Consider the following 19077-nt stretch of genomic DNA (forward strand, 5'->3'; position numbering starts at 1 on the left):
TGGAAATGATTACAGTACTTTGGGTAGAGCATGTATGTAGGTAAGTGCAATATTCAAATTCTTCAGCACCCACTGACTTCTCTGTAGAGGCACTAACCTGGCTGCTGTGGATTCTCACTGTTATTTTACAGTTACAGGAATCTGAAGAACAGCGTATTCAGTCTGAGCATTGTGTTCATGACTTGAAGACTGTCTTAGATAATAAGGAAAGAGAAGTATCAGCTGCTTCTCAGAAACTGCAGGACCTTCTGTTAGCAACATCTGGAACTAATACTACTATAAAACAACTGGAAGAACATGTGCAACGGTAAGAAAATAACACAGTGAAGCAAGATTTTGCTTTCTGGGATTCCTGGAAAACATCAGGATTGCCTTGTTGCATCATCATGGTAATACATGATTTTGAAAGAAACTCTTGCTTTAGATTACATTCTTTCACACTGTTCTTTTACAGTTTGTGCTATTATGGATTTCTATAATAAGATCTGTATTTCTGTTTAAGACTTGAAATTGAAAATGCCAGATTGGAAGCCACTACCAAACAACAAACTAATAGAATTGAAGCTCTTCAGAAGGACCTGCAAGCCTCTGCCTCAGTAAGCCAGTCAAAACTTCTTTTTTTTTTTTTTTTTTTTTTTTGTGAGCCTCTGAGCTTAGTTAGATATTTTTCATGGGAAAGGTATGTGTTTTTCCTGGAGAGTGTAGGGGAGCTAAGTCACTGGAGTTGTGCTGACTATAGGCTGCTCTGAAAATCCTGCTGGTCCATTCCCCAGCTTTCTGGTTTTGAGAGTTTTCCTGTAATAATATATCAAGTCCTACTTAACACTATATATGGTGAGATTTTGACACTAGTGTCAAATATTTTCAATATAAAGAATAAATATTTTATTCTTTATACCAGTCATGACGTAGATGGCAGACATCTAATTGAAAGGTATTCTGCAAGTTTTTTTAGGGAAATTTCACATATGTGATGGTGCCAAGAGCTTCATGCCAGAGGCCTGACTGACATCATCAGGCTGGGACAAGAGCTATGTTCCCCAGAGATTTTCTGTGTGGAGTTGCTTTTCCATTGGCTGCTTGATATGTGTTTGTTTTCATGAAATGGTAAAGAGAAATCCCCATGGTATTGTTTGCAGAACTTAGTGAAAGGCTTGGAATTTCCCCCTATTTAGTGGTATTAGCATAAATAAGTTGATTGATATTAGCGTAAATAAGGTGATTTCACCTGTGGCTTATAGGAAGCAAATTATTTTTGTATTCTAAATGGTGAATTGGGGTCCTTGTTATACCTGTGGCTGTTAATTAATGTTGAAGAGGTTCTGAAAATAACCGTTCATGGAAGTTGAACTTTGTGCTGTACTGACACTGGCAAAAGAAGAGAGAAGTGCTTACTCTTCCCCCTGGGTTAAGATGACATGGTTTTCAAATGTATGGTGGATGGGAGAGAACCTCCTTTGTGTGTTTGTTGAAGATTCTTTATATTCCGCGTAGTTCTCTCCCTGAAGCCAAATGGTAGAGGTAATGATTGCTAACAATTCTGTCCTAGCATCAGACTAAGGTATTTCGCATGACTGATGGTGAGAGTAAATATTAAAACAATAAAGAGATGGAAAGATGTGTGTAAAATTTTATTTTGATAATGAAATGTGAACTTCAGTCTAGAAAGACACAGTGTCATCTTTCTTCTTTTGATGCTTTCTTAGGTTCATAATCGCCTAGAGGACTTGATAACTGGCTTACAGACAGCACAGGCAACTGCAGAAGAACATCAACATCAGCAGGTACCTAAATGATTTCTGCAAATAACTGGTTTAGTCCTTGTATTTCTTGTGTGCAGGTAATTAATTGGAAAGATTGGATATGCTGTAAGGTACAGATAGACTGACAAAATACCTTTTCAGTTTTAGGGCAAAGCACCTTCAAGGGGTAAAGGTTATAAATTTCCACATTTCCCTGTTGCTTTTTCTATCTTTGCAGTAGTATGCAGATATTTGTGTTCATCAGCATGATTCTTTTGATGGATAGGATGGATGATGTCAGCAGGAGAGAGAGGTGTGGTTGAGAGCTGAGAGGGGAAACTGGACATGGGAAGTTTGTCTTATCTTCAGAGCTTAGTCACAGTTTCCACCTGAGCTCATTAGCTTCTTTTCCCATTTGTGAATATGTGTTGGTGCTGCGCTGCCACACAGGGGGCTGAGGTAAGGAAAGAGCAACCAGGTGAGGTGATGCTGTGCAGTGGCAGGCAGCTGGACAGCAGCTGGTGTATGTGCATGGCCTAGCATCTTGTGGAACCTTGGAATATTCTTGAATTAGTTTGCCTTTGGAAAATTAAGCTGCTGTAGGGAAAGTAAGAAGGATCTAGTAGAAGGGAAAAGCTGTTGATTATCTGCCCCGGAAAAGTATGAGTTCTTTCCAGGTTCCTTTTCTGTCTTCTACTATTGGTGGCATACCGATTGGAAGCAGTCATTAGGTTTTTAACGTTTTTAACAGTTCTGTATTTTACCTGCGCATTGTCACATAGTGAGAACCAACATCTGACCTATTCTGTAAGGACACATGAGAAAGTTTTGAGTTTGTTGTGTAAGCCTTTCAGCTAAGGTTTTTGTCTTTCTGTAGATCAGTGGACATCTTTGTGTGTTTTTTTTCTTAAAATGTGCTACTTAAAGCAACTAGGCAACTTTCATTCCTTATAAAGTGAACTGAATAAGCAAACTTGTTTCCACACAGCTGCATCTGTGATGCAAATCTTTATTCCTTTGGGTAAAAATATAAGTAACTTTGCTGATCTTAAAATGTTTTCTTGCTCTGAGAAGATCTGCAGTTATTACATAATCAGTGAGTGTAGGGAATTTTCTGTGTTGGTCACTAGATGAATTGTAAATGTAGTTATTTTTGTACCATTATGGAATCTGGAGAATTCTATGAAGAAAATTGTGGAGTAATTTTATGTGCTTGTCTTCTTATCCCCAAAAGATGTAACCTCATCATATACAGAGCATTCACTCTTTCCACTAGCATTAAGTGATATTCTTGATTGTGCCTCCTGAGCCATGTTTTACACTCTGTATTAATGTTCACTGTAGATCTTCAGTGGTGAGAGCTTAGCCCTGACTCCATTACAGTTACTAGTTTATAATGCAGTTCATATGCAGTGTTGTCTCTCTGGTTATGCTGGCATTCCCTCTGCCATTGCTGTTTCCACAGATGCAAAAGCAGAATATGCTGGCTGTGACATCAAAAGACTCGCGCAATATGTGGGAGGAAGAATGGAAGTCAAGAGCGCACCTTGAAGATCGTCTTGCTCAACTTGATAGGGAAAAAGCTGAGCTCTTGGAACAGGTGAGCCCAGAAAACAGATGATCCCTAACACCTAGCCAATACCCAGAGTGATGCTGACATTTTCTTGACTTCTTACATACTCAGCCTTTTGTATCCCTGCTGCTCAGGCCCCGAGTACCTTGTGATTTGGGTGTCTTGAAGGAATTGAATAAAAGCCAACAGGGTATGTCTCTGTAAATGCTGGAGTTGTCCTGTCAGGAAGACAGTGTGGTTTGATACCAGTTGAGCACATGGAGCAAGGCTGCAGTTCCTGAGTTCTTTATTTGGTTTCCTTCTGGTTGTTGTCTGACCCCTTGATTTCTGGGCAGGGTTAAAAGCACCCCTTATTTTCAGTGCAGTGTATGGAGGAACTACTGCATGTTTTCAGAATAGCAGGGGCTTAAAACCCTTGCAGAATAAATAAGGTACAAGCACAAAGTACAAACTAGTTGCCAGCTCTCCTCTGGTTTGTCTGAGAAAACACCAAGAGAAACATCACCTGAATTAGTAAACACCCACAAACAAGATGTGAAGGTAACGACAGAGGAGACACTGATGAATTCCAGAAGAGTAGACTCTTCCACGAGGGCCTGCTGGTCATTGGAGATTCCATGAATGTTCTAGAGTGTGCAATGTTCTCCTGGGCTGTGGCTACCTATGCAAGCTGACCTATTAGCAGAGAAACTGTGGAAGCTGTTCTCTAGCATTTTTTCCAGTTTTTTGGCATGAAGCCCAAGAAGAGGGGAACATTTGCTTCGAGGGGGCATCTGTTTGTATCCCTAGGTATTGGCCTGTTTGTGTGAAACCTGAAGTGATTAAACGTTCGCAAGAGTCCTGTGCCCCAGTGTTCTGTTGAATTTGGCAAAGGGATGGATATGTGCTGTCTGCACTTGCCACATGCACTGTCCTGTGCTGAGTGTGTTCTGTATCTTTTTCTTGTGAAGTGTGAGAGTGAGAGAAAGAAAGTGAAGAAGCTGGTAGAGTTGAAACGACCAGTTGAAGCACGTCTTGACCAGGAAATGAAAAGAAACATTGAACTGCAGAAAGAATGTCACAGGTATGGTTCATTAGTACTTGAAAGAGAGCTCGCCTAGATTAGAAGTCAAGCCTTATGGAACTCAAATTTAAAAGTAGGTGTCTTTAACCCTTTCTGAACATATTCAGACCTTGCATCAGTTCGTACAAAGCTGTTCTGGTACATGAGCCTATGGTTTTCTGTAGCTGCCAAAAGAACAGCAAATGCAGGCTGCCCTGCACTTCTCCTAGGAGGGAAGGACATCTTTTCTTCCTCTGTTGAGTTGAAATTTGGACATTCCAAGTGACCTATAACAATAGAATGCTGGATTTTCCCAGTAACTGTTGGCCTGTTGAGCTTGTTCAAGATGAAGCAAGCCATCTCTGTGCTATTCATGTACAAGTGTGACAGATAGGTTGGTAATTCCTTTGCTTCATTATTTTCTTGACTGATTTATTGTGCAGGTGCAAGAGGCTTCTGAACAGAGCTATGAAGAAACTAAGGATGCATGAGGCCAGAGAAAGAGAGTCCCAATTTAATTTCCAGGGAGAAATGAAGAACAGGTATTCTGAAATGGTGAATGAAGTTGGCAGATTAAGAACAAAGGCAAGTTCTGGTTGTTTCTTTTTGTTTGTTTGGGTTCTGGTAGTTTCTGGAGACCTGTAATATTCTTTTCAGTAGGTAATAGAAAAGTTATATTTCTGGGAGAGAAGAGGAAATTGGCTTTGCAGTTGACCTTGGAAACTTCTGGAACATCTCGTATTTCCTACATATTCTTGCAACCAGACAGTGGATTTGACCTAGAGAGAAAATCCCTTCCTTTACCACTGCTGTGGAAGCTGTTTTCTGAAGCACTGTTTACAAAGCTTTCAAGAGCAATGGCAGGAGGAATATTTGCTTTCTGTGCCCAGTTAGCTCTGTACTGAAGCACTCCCCCTGAAGCACGATAGGCATTCTTTCTGGTATCTGGGTAGAGGTGTGTTTGATTTCTATTGAGCAGAAGAGCGCTGCCGAGAAGACTGGCCCTAGCACCTTTTAGCCCACTCCCACAAGTGAAATTCTGCTAGTTGGGTACTTGTTGGTCTTTTACTTGCTGCAAAAGAACCGAGGAAGTTTGGGACTTGAGGAATCCTACTGGTAGCAATTTAAAAGCTCTTTTTCTTAAAAAAAAAATCTTTCTTTAAAAGATGAGCTTGACTTTCCCTTGGATTTGATACTGTGTCAGCAGATGACAGTTACAGTCTTGATGGTATTCCCCTGTATGAATTTTCAAAGAATAATTTTAGACCCCCTCTAAGTTCATTTTATTACGGTCTACAGGTTACTGAACTTTCTCAGCAGCTGGAGTTAGAGTCTAAAAAATGCATCCAGCTGGAAGCACAAAACCAGGATTTGCGAGAAGAGTTGTCTGCACTGCGTGGGAACCATGAAAAACTGGAGAAGAGCAAATGCCAGCTGAAGGAAGAGGTGGCAAACCTCAGACATCGCTTGGAGACTAATATGGTGAATCACAGCCAAATAGAACAATATAAGAAAGAGATGGAAGAACGAGCTGGACAAGAAATCAGACAAAAACTACAAGAAGTCAATGTGTTTTTGCAGGTAAATGAATTTTTTGTGTATGTCTGTTGTCTTTATTATTTAACTTTTTTGGTCATTTTTTCATATTTTAAATGATTCTTTGTGTTAGTGCTGTACTTCTGTCTTTCCTGAAGGGAAGTGAGAGAATGGAAAATTGTTGGGCAAAAGTGCTTTCGTGTCTGTAATGTGCCTGCGGGTTCCCAAGTCAATAGCATTCCCATAGCAGACTTCTGTTTTGCAGTTCATAGATGGTGTTCTTGTTACTTCTGTTCATCATCAAATGAATATTGTAACTTAGACATGGTTCGGCCAGACGTACAGATCTTGTTTAGTCATTGTACAGGATAAAATGCTCAGGGAAGAAGTCACTGAAGTTACGTGGGGCAGGAAGAGTGGGGATGGGGGTGAGATTCTCATAATTTCTTTGTAGAATCCTTTTTGTGTGCCCTGTCCTACAGAGATAGCATTCTTCCAGTAGCTGCTCTGATAAGTAATATTGCTAAGAGCAGATCTCTATCTGGATGAAAACAGCTATTTATTGTGTTGGTTCCAGGGTTCTGCCTAGATTGCTGATGGTAGTGAGGAGGTACAGTTGCCTCAGCTGAGTAAAACTGGGCCCTGGAAATTGGTTATGTGCAACTGTCTGTGGGGAGACAGTTCACTTTTTCTTTGCAGTGGCTGAAATTGCATTATCTGCTTCAGACACAGGCAGCCTCCCAGGACAGGTTAGAACAAATCAGAGCCAATCATCATGCCTCACTGAGAAACCAGCTAAAGCACAGAATTAAAGATCTTGAGTGTGAGTTGGACAGAATAAAAAACACTCAACAAGACAGTATTTTTCAAAAAGAATCCACGCAGGCAGAAGCGGAAAAATACAAAGAAATGTATCTGGAAGAAGTAAAAATGAGAAGATGCCTAGCAAATAAGCTGGAAAGGTAAGCCCACGCTTTTTTGGAGCGGTAACAAGATGAGAAGTAGCTTGCATGAAAAGCCTTGTACGGTTTCCTCCTAAAATCCCTCTTCTATGTCTTGTAAGCATTATGGATGTAAACCTAAGATGACATCTTTATAAAAGAGCCCTCTAAAACCCTTCCCTTTATTTTTGGAACTGCCATCATCTCACTTCAGTGTCCTAGCAGTAGCACTGCTAGTCATGGCATCACTAAATTTGTTTGAATTTGATAGCGTTTTAACAGGCAGCCTTTTGGCCACTCTCATTTTGGACTCTTAATGCCTTCTAGAAGCTGAATAATAGTCAAAGACCTGGAAAAAGTGACTTTGCAAAAATATTACCAAAGATAATTCTTTGCGTGTTTTTAAATGTTTCAGAGCTAATGAGAAACTAGCAGAGGCCAACGCTAAGCTCCTTCAGGAGCGCCATAGAAGCAAATCTTTAATTGCAAGCAGCATTGTCAGTGGAGGTCTGTCTGCAAGTCCAGTTCTGTATTCAACTGAACTGGGACATCTTGGCAACAATTTGGCACTGAACAGAAGTCTTAGCTTAGGAGGAAGCTTCCTAGGCACAGCTGGGAATGCGTTATCATCAAGAAACAAGGTTGAAGCCTACATGGCTAAGGTAAGCATTGTGAAATAGTCTTCTCAGCTACTGTTGAAGAATATCATTAAGCAAGGTTATGCTTCTTAAGATACAGTTATCATCTATTTGTAGTTCCAAACTATGTGGTCTAATATACTAAACTAAAAGGTAATCAACCAAAACATTGTACGCATCTGTGCGGCAGTGGTGAAGACTTTTGGTCATCAAGATTGTACAAAATTCCAAGAGCGCTCAGACACCAGAAATACTGCCATCTAAATAATTAACTATATAACTGTGTATGTACAAAACTATATATGTATGTTTTTTGTGTTTTTTTTATTTGTTTAACAAGAGAAAATTTAATAAGAAGTTCTCTGGCATCGGAAGTTCCCAGCTAAGCTATTAATTAAACCTTAATGTAGAGTATGTATATAAGTGTATGACATATTTAAAATGGGTAACTTTGACATCTTTGCTCTGCCTCTCAGACATCTCTGGTCAAGCCACTTTTTCTTTCCTTACTGATCTTCATTTTAGTACTTTCTTTTACTAACAAAGAGATGCTTCAAAACTAGGATGATATGAGTACGATTGCTTCTTACTATACAGTCTACTGTGGGATGCATGCTGTGCCTAGGAAACATTTCTTTTTGTTCTTCCTGCTATGTATTATTACCTGAAAAAAATATTTTTTCTAATATTTTGCAGCAATTTATATACGATTGCAATCTCTGCAATAGCTCTGAAGTTTTTACCAGTTGTGCTGCTTGGTACTTTGCCTGTTCACCAGGCTACTTAAAAAGACAAGAGTTTATCTGACTCTAAGCCTTTTCTTTGCTTCACTGTTATCTTCAGTTACACCTCAGATTTTTCCAGTGATCTGTTCCCTTCTAGTGGGGAAAAAAAAACCTCTGTATTGCCATTAAATTCAAGCTAAGTGCTGCCTTCGTGGGTGGAGGAGATTACAAGTACTCCTGACAGTAAAGCTCATAATGACAGGGAGTTAAGGAGCTTAAATGGCGGTGTGCCTCATGTAGTCATCTTGCACTTGTGTTTTTATTGAAAGCACTCTGTGCACATTTGGTGTTTTTCAAAGTAAAAGGAGGTTATCTGAAGTAGAACATATGCATCTCTTGGGAGGAGGAAACTTGTATAGATTCTGACTTGATTTGTGCAACAGCTTTAAAAAATAGCTTCAAGGACAAGAAGCTGAAAATACTTCACACTGCCATCGTTCAAAATGCTGGTATCAATTCCTTTGACCATGCAACTGTTAGAAGAAACAAACTGTGCTGATTACAAACAAGAGGAAGAAATGCTGCTCTGAAATGGATTTATGAAACCAGTTTTCCTACTGGTAGCATAAGCAAGGGAACGCCTTCTTCCCATTCCATCTCTCAGTTTCTGTTCCCTTTCTGATTTTATTTCCTGTCTGCTCTCCTGTTTTGTAGCAGTCTTAAGAATTTCATCTCTTTTGACTTCTGCCTGTTCCTCTTGTTCTTTCACTTGGCACCACTGAGAAGAGTCTGGCTCTGTCGTCTTTATACTCCACCCCACAATCAGATATTGACACCTGTAGGTGAAACCCCTTAAGCCTTCTCTTCTCCAGCTGAACAGTCCTGGTGCTTTCAGCCTCTCCACATGATGCTCCAAGCACTTAATTGTATTTGCTGATGGCGTAAGTCTGGAAGCTGTATGCTTTCTGTTTTGACAATCACTTCTACGTGTTACGGACATGATGAAAATAATGCAGGAGTCACAAATATCATCAAGTGTAAAAAAAAAAAAAAAAGCATACAGTGTTTGGACTGTGGCCCTTTGAAAGGTCTGATTTCTCCTTATGAAGACTTTGCATTCAAAATAAATGACAGTGAATAACCAGCTCCAAGGGGAGCAAAGGGTAAATGCTCCTTTCTAGTGATCCAAGCTGGTTTCTGTTACATAATAAAATGTCATAGCACTTGCTTTGTGAGCAAGTTAACAAAGTTAAATTTTTTGTTAAAAAGTTAACAAAGGAATAATGTGTGTTTTTATGTTTTTATATGTGTTTCAAGATAGACATTAACCATATATGCATTTTTATAAAACCACTGTGCTTTCTTCCTGTATTTTTCATGCCCAGTTATGATCCAGCTGTTGAATTGTAGATTGTTTTGTGCTAAAGTTAATGTTTGCTCAGCAGTGAGAATGCTACAGCCTCACTGACCAAGAAACTGTGAAAAATTAGTCCCCAAACCCTGTTTGGGATGGCATTTTCAGTTTCTAACACACATTATGTGTGGATTTTTAAATTGTTTTAGAAGTTTTATGTTGCGAAAATTAACTTGAAGTTTCAATTATATGTTATGTATAATTCTAGATACGGAGGGAACTGGATGAAAAAATCACTAAAGAACTTGAACAAGGTAATGTACTACTCTGTTATCAGTGTTTTTAAGGAAGATGATGACTGTTTGTAACTTTTGAAAATAATTATGTAGAAGATCCTGTTCTAAGCACAGTGTTGTTTGTTTTATCTCTCTAATTTAGAATTTTAATGGAAAACTTGCTGCTTACTAAAATACTGTTCAGAACATTCTGCAGTTACTTTGATAAAAAGCACAAAGAACAAGCCATCTCCCCCACCCAGATACACTTGGCTTATGCTGAAGTCACCTTTCATCCTCAGGCACAAACATCAATTAAAAAAAAAAAAAAAAAAAGCAGCCCTGAAATAAGATTTTTACAGACTTTAGTCATCGCTTCTTTTTCTGCATACATTCATTGCATTCAGTACTTTAAGTATACCATATACATTTTCTGGTGTTCTTGATTTTTGCTATCACTTTTTCATTGTTTTTGTTTGTAGCTCACATGTTGTTGTCATAATCTTCTTTGGATAAAGAAGAATCAGTAGAAAAGGTAGCCTTTCTTTAGGTAAAGATCATTCAGTAATATTCAGGCAAACACAGCATGAATTGATTGCTTTTAATATACAGCATAAAGCATGTTCTGTAATATGAGGCCAGGTCTTCAGAGAGGAATTCCACCTGTTTCATAATTATCATTCTTTGAGAGTTACTGCTGCTGTGCCTAGAGCTATTTTCATGCTGGGAGCCCTCGAGAGCATTATAGTGAGTCCAGCTGTTGCTTCACAGCTCTTCCAGTTTGCCTGAATAGACAGAAACCTATTGCCCTGTATCCACTGGCATTTTCAAACATAATTATGTGTCTACTAGGAGTCGTAGTAGTTGTTTGGTTTGGGGGATCTTGTCTGAAAAAGGTCGATGGATGAAAGTACAGAAAAGTTTCTGCTTTCATTGAGGATGTGTTTCCATGGAGGAAAGAGGGTTTAGTCAGGGAAAGTTAAGATGTCCTGCAGAGAAGGCTGTGTTAGACTCAGGTTGAGAGACTTGTGGCTGGACTATAGTACAAAGGTGTTTGTATTTTCCAAATCCTATCACCTTCAAGCTGATAACGATGAATGTGGAAGCTGGTTTTTAGGAGTAGTGTTCTAGGGTCAGCATGGGGCTAAATTTATCACTCATGTGAGCAAGTGTTGTTTGTGGGTTTCCTGAAGAGGACTGTTGTGGTTAGTGGCTCAGTGTCCAAGTGGAGACCAGTGACAAGTGGCGTTCCTCAGGGATCTGTGCTGGGACTGGTGCTATTAAACGTCTTTGTAAGCGATGTGGATAGTGGGATTGAGTGCACCCTCAGCAAGTTTGCAGATGTCAACTGCACCACTCAGTTTGGTGCCCCGCTGGAGGGAAAGGATGCCATCCAGAGGGACCTGGACAGGCTAAGGAGGTGGGCCCATGCCAACCACGTGAAGTTCAACAAGGTCAAGTGCGAGGTCCTGCATCTGGATCAGGGCAATCCCAAGCACAGATACAGGTTGGGCAGAGAATGGCTTGAGAGCAGCCCTGAGGAGAAGGCTGGTGTGCCAACTGATGAAAGATTCAGCACGAGCTGGCAACATCCACTTGCAGCCCAGAAGGCCAGCCGTATCCAGGGCTGCATCAAGAGAAGTGTGACCAGCAGGTCGAGGGAGGTGATTCTGCACCTCTGCTCTGCTCTCATGAGACCCCACCTGGAGTACTGCGTCTAGGGCTGGGGCCCTCAACACAAGAAGGACATGGAGCTGTTGGAGAGAATCCAGAGGAGGGCCACGAAGATGATCAAAGGGCTGGAGCACCTCCCCTACAGGGACAGGCTGAGAGAGTTGGGGCTCTTCAGCCTGGAGAAGGAAAGGCTCCAGAGAGACCTTACAGCAGCCTTTCAGTACCTGAAGGGGCCTACAGGAAAGCTGGGGAGGGACTTTTTAGAAGGCCATGTAGTGGAAGGATGAGGGGAAGTGGAGCTAAACTGGAAGAGGGTAGATTTAGACTAGATATTAGGAAGAAATTCTTCCTAATGTAAGGATTCTGAGACACTGGAACAAGTTGCCCAGTAAGGTTGTGTATGCCCCCACACTGCAGGCGTTCAAGGCCAGGCTGGATGGGGCTTTGAGAAACCTGGTCTAGTGGGTGGTGTCCCTACCTATAGCAGGGGGGTTGGAACTAGATGATCTTAAAGGTCCTTTCCAATCCAACCACTCTATGAGTCCAAGATCTCTGGAGTTTCTTTCTCTAGCTTTAGAATTTCTGTTGACTGATAATTGAATGTGAAAAAATGTTTCTTCCTTTGTGCACATCCCTTTTGCTTTTTGTTTTCCTTGGAAGTTTTTAAATCTCTCTCCAGATTGTAGCCTGTTCAGTTACCAGTAATGTTTTTACAGTGACTTATTTGACTCAATCTGCTGTAAAATTAACATCAGGAATCTTGTTTCTTTTCTCTCCAGCCACTGCTGAACTTGAAACTGGATCTGCTGGAGCTTCTCCAGTGGTATCTACTGATGGATCTTCAAAAAATCTCAATGTTGACCAGGATCCCCTTTGCAGAGCAATACAGGAGTACCGTGATGTTTTAACCAAAAATTATCTGATCTAAACAAAAAGGCAAAGGGAAAAGTACTGGAAATTATTTTGTTTACATAGCATGTCTATAATTTCCCATCCTGCAGCTCAGATGTGAAAACATCTTTATTGTAGTTTTAATATAAATTCTAAATGTATTAAATAGGTATCAAGCACTCTGCACTTACCTGTTGGTCACTGAGGTATAGTTGGTTTATTTTGCACTCAGAATAAGAACCATATCTATTTTTTCTTACTATCAGACTGAGTAATATCAATTATTGAACTTGACAGAACTCTCAAAGTGTTTTTGATTAAAATAGATGCGTTATTTTGCTCCACTCGTGTTCCATGTTTTAGCAAAAGCATTCCCTTTGTTCTGTTTCACTGTTTGTGTTAGTGTTTCCAGTGTTATTTTGATGCTTAGGAGGTTATTTGGTTGGCTTTCTGCCAGCCGTTTCAGTCCTGATGCTGTGAATTTCTGCTGATTAAGTGGAAGTCTTGCCAGTGTTGAAGCTGGAGAAGAGTGCACTTTACATTGCTGTCACTTTTACGCACCTTGGGTTTAAAAATACTGTGAGTGTGTAGTAGCGCCAAGAAAGCTTTAATGTGATCGTTTTGGTATCCACGCTGGATTTTGTATTAGAATTTGATTCAACTTTAGACATTCATAGGTGCTAGATCAACACATGATGAACCTGAGGCAGTTCATACTGGGAAGAAGGAAAATTAGTATTTCAGCCTTCAGTCCAGTCGGTACTTAACGCTATTTGTGTGATGGGACAACTTTTTGTTGCTGCTAACAGCTGGTGATAAAGTAGCTGCAGCTCAGGTGAAGGGTAATGCTGTGGGACTTTGTGTCTCTAAGACAAGCAGTTTAGCTAATTTCAGGAAGTTACCTGATACTGAAGATCTGCAGTAGTCATTCCTTGTCTACAAGATTTGCTAGAATATTATACAACAAATGAAGTCAACATTCCAGAGACATAAGAACGGTTATATTGAGGCAAATGAAAACTGGAAAAAATATTTTTACCCACTAATTTGACAGCTTGAGTTAACAGGCAGTGAGGAGCAGCAGTGAACGTGGTTGTGACTCTCTGCTCCTTTTTATATGAATACAATTTTGTGACACTAATGCACTGCATTTAATTCCAGGTATTATGTTCCAACTTGGTATTTAATAAACTTTCATATCTAGTATGTCTTTGTTTTATTCTGTTGACCTTCTTGACTTTGCTTTCCACCTCATGCCTTGCCTCTGTGGCTTGCTACAGCTCTCCTCTGCTCACTTCATCTCTGCTTCTGGTGCCTTCAGCCTGTCCTGAGATCAGGTAAATGGCCAGCATGCATCTGTGTCCTTTTCTTCCTGGGGTACTTGAAGCATGACTGCGTAAAGATCAGGGACTAGAGCTGAGGTGTTGCTAGCAATCACTTTCCAGACTACTACATTTTAGGGTAATTCTTTCTGTGGTCTGAGCAGAAGGTGGTAGGCGAGCTTCTGGTAGTCATGAAAGGCTAGCAAATCCCACAGCTTTGGATCTCATGGGGAGCTGATCAATTTGTAGCCTGCTGAGAGCAAAGGTGTTAAGAATTTTCTCTGGCCTGCACCACAGTGATCAAAGAGGAGCTCACATTTTGGTAAATTTTAACATCTCTCCACAGAGAAAGCAGGTAGTCATGGCCTTCACTTTGCATGGTTATTTTAGCAAACTCAGATCTGACCTGTTTAAGTTTTTTTCCTAAAATGCTTCTGTGCTGTTGGTTGTCAGTGAGAGGGGGAAGTTCTTCTCTGGTGGGGAAGCAGCACAGAAACTCAGTGTTGGCACCTAGCCTAACAGGAGTTGAGAGCAGCTGCAGTGGGGCAACCAGCCACTAGTATGATCTCAATGGCTTTGACGTCATAAGGTTTGTCATCATAAAAATTAACGGGTGTATGCTTGAAACAAGTGTGGAGAGGTGTGATTTTAGTGGGTGTGCTGAACCACCTTCTGGTCTTCAGTGGTGATGCATTAATAGGAAACCAAAAGTAAAGTCTCTGTTGTAAACCTGGCTATGCTTGGGGATCTTTGGGGCCTTTTCTGCAGAAGGCTGGCCATCCCTTCAGGAGACAACCTCTGGTGGCCCTTCGTGCTCTCTCCAGCTGGTACAGGACAGGAGCCAGGTGGAAGAATACCTGCAGCAGAGTTTGCTGTACTTAAAGGATGCTCAGGCCTCATTGACAGGTGCAGGCATGAGGTTCATCAATGGGCCAGAGCAATTGGGGTCCTTCCTCTGGCAGCTTTCAGTGGTTCCAGCCACTTCCCTGGCAGCAAGGAGCAGGCTTGTGATACTGAATGCCTTCTTTTCTTCCAAGAGTAGAGTCTTGTATCTGGAGAGGAATAACTACATACACCAGTACAGGTTAGGGGATGACCTGCTGGAGAGGAGCTTCGAAGAGAAGGACCTGGGTGTTCTGGTGGACAACCAGATGGCCATGAACCAGCAGTGTGCCCTTGTGGCCAATAAGGCCAATGGTATCCTGGGGTGCATTAAGAAGTGTGTGGCCAGCAGGTCAAGGGAGGTGATCCTCCCTCTCTACTCTGCCCGGGTGAGGCCACATTTAGAATACCGTGTCCAGTTCTGGGCTCCCCCATTCAAAACAGAGAGAGATCTCCAAGAAGGAGTCAGCAGAGGGCCACAAAGATGATAAAGGGCCTGGAGCATCTCCCATATGAAGAAAGGCTGAGTAACCTGGGTCTGTTCAGCCTGGGGAAAAGAAGACTGAAGGGGGAATCTGATTAATGTTTATAAATATCAAAAGGGAGAGGGGAGGCAAATGGATGAAGCCAGGATCTTCTCTGGGGTGTGTAGTGATAGGACAAGGAGCAATGGCCTAAAACTTGATCACAGAAAGTTCCATAAAAACATGCAGAAAAACTTCTTTATGCGAAGGGTGACGGAGCCCTGAAACAGGTTGCCCAGAGAGACAGTGGAGTCTCCTTCTATGGAGATATTCAAGACCCATCTGGACACCTACCTGTGTGACCTATTGTAGGGTACTTGCTTCAGCAATGGGGTTGGACTCCCATGATCTCTTGAGGTCCCTTCCAAACCCTGCAGTTCTGTGATTGGCTCTTGCGTCTTTTCTGTACTTATGTCCAGATTAACTTCGCTGAACAAATCTTTATTGGTGCTGCAGAAGAGTCATCTCAGAACTTTCTGGCTTCCTCAGTTACTAAGGCTTAGGCGGCCCATGGCAGAATGCAATAGAAACTTTGGTACTTTTGTAAGTGATGTTCAGGTGCTCAGTGGCCTGTGATGACGATGTGCCAGCCAGGAATGACTGATGCTCTGCACTGCTCTGGACCTATCTGTGCATTGGATCCAAACATTAGAAGCGGGGAGGTCTGGCAATTCCCTTTCAGCTGCAGGCAGTTCTGCTGGCAGCTGCACTCTTCTGCTGATGCTCAGAAAAAAGACAAACAGAACCAAGTCCAAAATTACACACATTACGTGACATGGTTGTAGAGAATCATACGTGTCTTATGCACAAATAAAATGGTGCAGCCCCCAGAGTGAAGATTGCCTTTCTTCCTGTTTTCTGCCCTGTCTGGACTAATCAAAAAAAGCAACAGTCAGGAGTTGAGCATAAAACTCAAATGACTTGACCGATGTGAACTACACAAGACATTAAATCAGTCTTTGGATGAAACAGGAAGCTGTCCCCTGTACCTGCATAACAATCAACACTTAAAACAGCTGATAAAGTTAAATGTTGTTACAATTTAATTATTTCATTTCACATCAAAGACTGTTTCCGCTCTGATCCTAACAATTTTAATTGAAAGAATCATAAAGCTGCCTTTTCAAAGACATGAGCGTTTCCAGCTCCTAAACTTAACCTGCATTTGTGCCCGGCACGTGCATCCAGGATGAGGTGGGACGAGCTGTAGAAGAAACATGGTGAGAAGCAAGAAGGCAGTTTCCGTGTATTTGATGAGCGCACGTGTTCATGCACTTTGCACTTGTGGTTTAATCATGGAAATCATTCTGCGTGCTTCTACTGCTAATGAGCTGATTGTTAGCAGAAAGGCGGGTCCCGCTCCTATTGACTGTTTACATTTTCATGTGCCCTGTTTTTGAAATCTAGTTCCAAACTAACTGAGGTCCTATTGTGTGGTATTTCCTCTGTAGCATCACACGTTTTCAATCAGCATTAATTCCTCAGCCATAATCACTTCCTCTGTGGCTTCTGCTCAGCACTGCACTGCGCCTCGCTGCCAAACAGCACTCTGTGAGCTGGACGTGTCAGTGCAATGGTGCTGATAAAACGGCACTTGGGTTGCAGTTGGTAAGAAGAGTTTTTAATTACCAGAAATGGAAAAACAGGATGAAATAATAGCTTTTTTTTTTTTCCCCTTACATATAGCTGTGTGGTTTTGCTGGCCTTTTAAAGCAATTTTGGGCACCTGTCACCTGCAGCTGAGGACACTGTGTCACCTGCAGGTTCCATCAGTGCAGATGCTCACCATAACCCACCAGAATCTCTGGTCGAATCGTTAGCAGAAACACTGCAGCGTTTATCTGCATACCGGTTGCTATCTCCATCATAAGCTGAGCTGAAGATTGAAATTGTACAGGTGAGAATTCTTAAACATTTAAGCATAGCCATCTCAAGCAAGAAGCACGTTTCAGGAAAGGAAGCTTCCATATAACAGTCTAATGCCCGAGAATAATTCCGAGAATGTTTTCTCCCAGTTTCCAGTGCTTCTCATAATGTAACATGCACAGTAGTTGTGTCTGTTCAAGAGAACTCAGCTCTGGTCAGCGCTGCTGTCCAGCTGAATCTTGTCCACCTCCAGCAGGTTGCTATCCCCCTTCTTCCTTTTTTTTGATGGACTTCACTACCTCTGTCTGATTTCTCCACCTGTACAGTTTCCATTCCAGTTTCCACGTCATGCACTGTAATCATCACTGCTGGCAAAATTTTCACTGGTGTCAAGAAAAGACAAATCTAGAGTAGAAAACAAAACGATGATAACGAGGAGCTGGGGGGAACAGCCACTAATGATGTTCCAGAGAATAAAAATCGCAGACGGACTGCCCTCCTCCTGCACTTGTGTCCCCGTGAGTAACTAACACCATTTCCCTAGAAGTGCAAGCGGAGGGTGAGGAGTTCAGCGGGGAGTGATGTTTCTTGGCACCCATTCAGGGTGCAGTGTTCCTGATGTCAGACTGACAGCAGCAACACGTTGTTCAGCACAAGTCCCCCCGTTCCTGGAACGTGCTGCGAGGTCCAGGAAGGAAGGTATTACCGCCTGGATGAGGTCAGGCTTGCAGTGCAGGCAAGCGGCTCTTGGCAGAAATCTGAATGCTATTGTTTGCACCTTTGATTTCTGGCTTAGTCAGGGGAGCCTTTATTTTCTTCAGGGAAGATGCTACTACTGGAAGAAACGTCAGCATTTATGTAATTACTGCAAAAAGTACTGTAAAAGAAATCCTTCAGAGAATATCACATGCAGGTACTGGATTTTCAAGGCAAACACCTGACTCATTATTACCTTCGTAGTTAAACTAAACCCGGTAGAATTTACCCCTACCTCAGCTCAAGGCTTGGTCTGCACAGATCCCACCTTTTGACACATGCAGCTTTCATGGATTTTTTGCCTGTGAATACCTGGTACACAAAGTATGCCTTATTCAAGCAACAGGGCAGCTGAGGCTGATGGGTGTGACAGCTTTTCTGGATCTTTATTGAGACTGAGGAACCCCCTCCCACTCAAAGTAAGCTCATGGATTTTTTTTTTTTCACGGTTCTAATCACTAAGCAGTGTGCACAACTGGAAAGCAGGAATAAAAATAGTTAAAATTAGCCAAGTTGCATACTCTGGCGTCAGACACGGAGGCAGAGCTACTGCTGTCTGCTCCTTGGCTTGCACGTCCTATAGTTGGCACTGAGGCTCCTTAAACCCACAGCCTGAAAGATGCAAAAGAGGCAGATGTTTTCAGGAATACCACGGACAAAATAGAACTTGCAAGCACAAACCATCTTGTTTCACTGGCATTACTCACATTTGGAGTTTGAGTCTCCTCTGAGAGGCTTTTACTTTGTTGAGAAGTGCCTTCATGGTCATTGTCATTTATAATTCCTAAAGGAACATGACAAATACCGAGCCATAAACTGTCAGCCATGGAATCAACTAAATCCTCTCTCACCAAGGCATTGAGAACACCAATCTGATATTTAGGATCATTTCCATATGAACCTGCAGAATAAAATTCTCAGTGGTGCACAGCTTCACCCAGCAGAGGCTAACAGGTGGGGAAGTACCTGTTCACACATACAGAACGGGTATGTTCGATGGGACAGTCGTATACTGATGGAATTGTACTGGATATACCATACAAACCACCTGTTTTATCTCCAGATCTCTCTCAGCATGTTTGATGTGCACCTGACCACAAAGACAGCTTCTGTTTTGCTTCATGCACACCAAATGAAATCAACGCGTCTTTTTATAAGCCAGCTCATTCGTTTCACTGGAGACATCCTTTTCCAGTGCTAGCCAAGGTTTGTCCTTTAACTCTAAGATGTCTTTTAAATAAACAAAAGGAGGAAGTGACCAACGTCAGGCAACGCAGGAAACGTAATGGATTGTGACGATTACCTCCAATTCAGTGTTACTTCCTTTCGTCCTCAG

At 41.7% G+C, this 19077-nt stretch overlaps 1 protein-coding gene across 5 annotated transcripts in view; it reads left to right on the forward strand.

The window, feature by feature from the left end:
- ANKRD26 (ankyrin repeat domain 26) overlaps positions 1-13597 on the forward strand; it is a 52745-nt gene extending 39148 nt beyond the window's left edge. For all 5 annotated transcript variants that reach the window (XM_021384833.1, XM_021384834.1, XM_021384835.1 and 2 more), the window contains 11 exons: positions 132-307; positions 503-596; positions 1707-1784; positions 3208-3342; positions 4266-4378; positions 4801-4942; positions 5657-5938; positions 6620-6855; positions 7250-7496; positions 9820-9865; positions 12280-13597. In XM_021384833.1, coding sequence (XP_021240508.1) covers positions 132-307; positions 503-596; positions 1707-1784; positions 3208-3342; positions 4266-4378; positions 4801-4942; positions 5657-5938; positions 6620-6855; positions 7250-7496; positions 9820-9865; positions 12280-12428 — 1698 coding nt within the window. In that variant the 3' untranslated portion in view covers positions 12429-13597. The remainder of the gene's footprint in view (positions 1-131; positions 308-502; positions 597-1706; positions 1785-3207; positions 3343-4265; positions 4379-4800; positions 4943-5656; positions 5939-6619; positions 6856-7249; positions 7497-9819; positions 9866-12279) is intronic.

This window comes from Numida meleagris, chromosome 1 (genome assembly GCF_002078875.1).
Source record: "Numida meleagris isolate 19003 breed g44 Domestic line chromosome 1, NumMel1.0, whole genome shotgun sequence".
Classification (NCBI taxonomy): Eukaryota; Metazoa; Chordata; class Aves; order Galliformes; family Numididae; genus Numida; species Numida meleagris.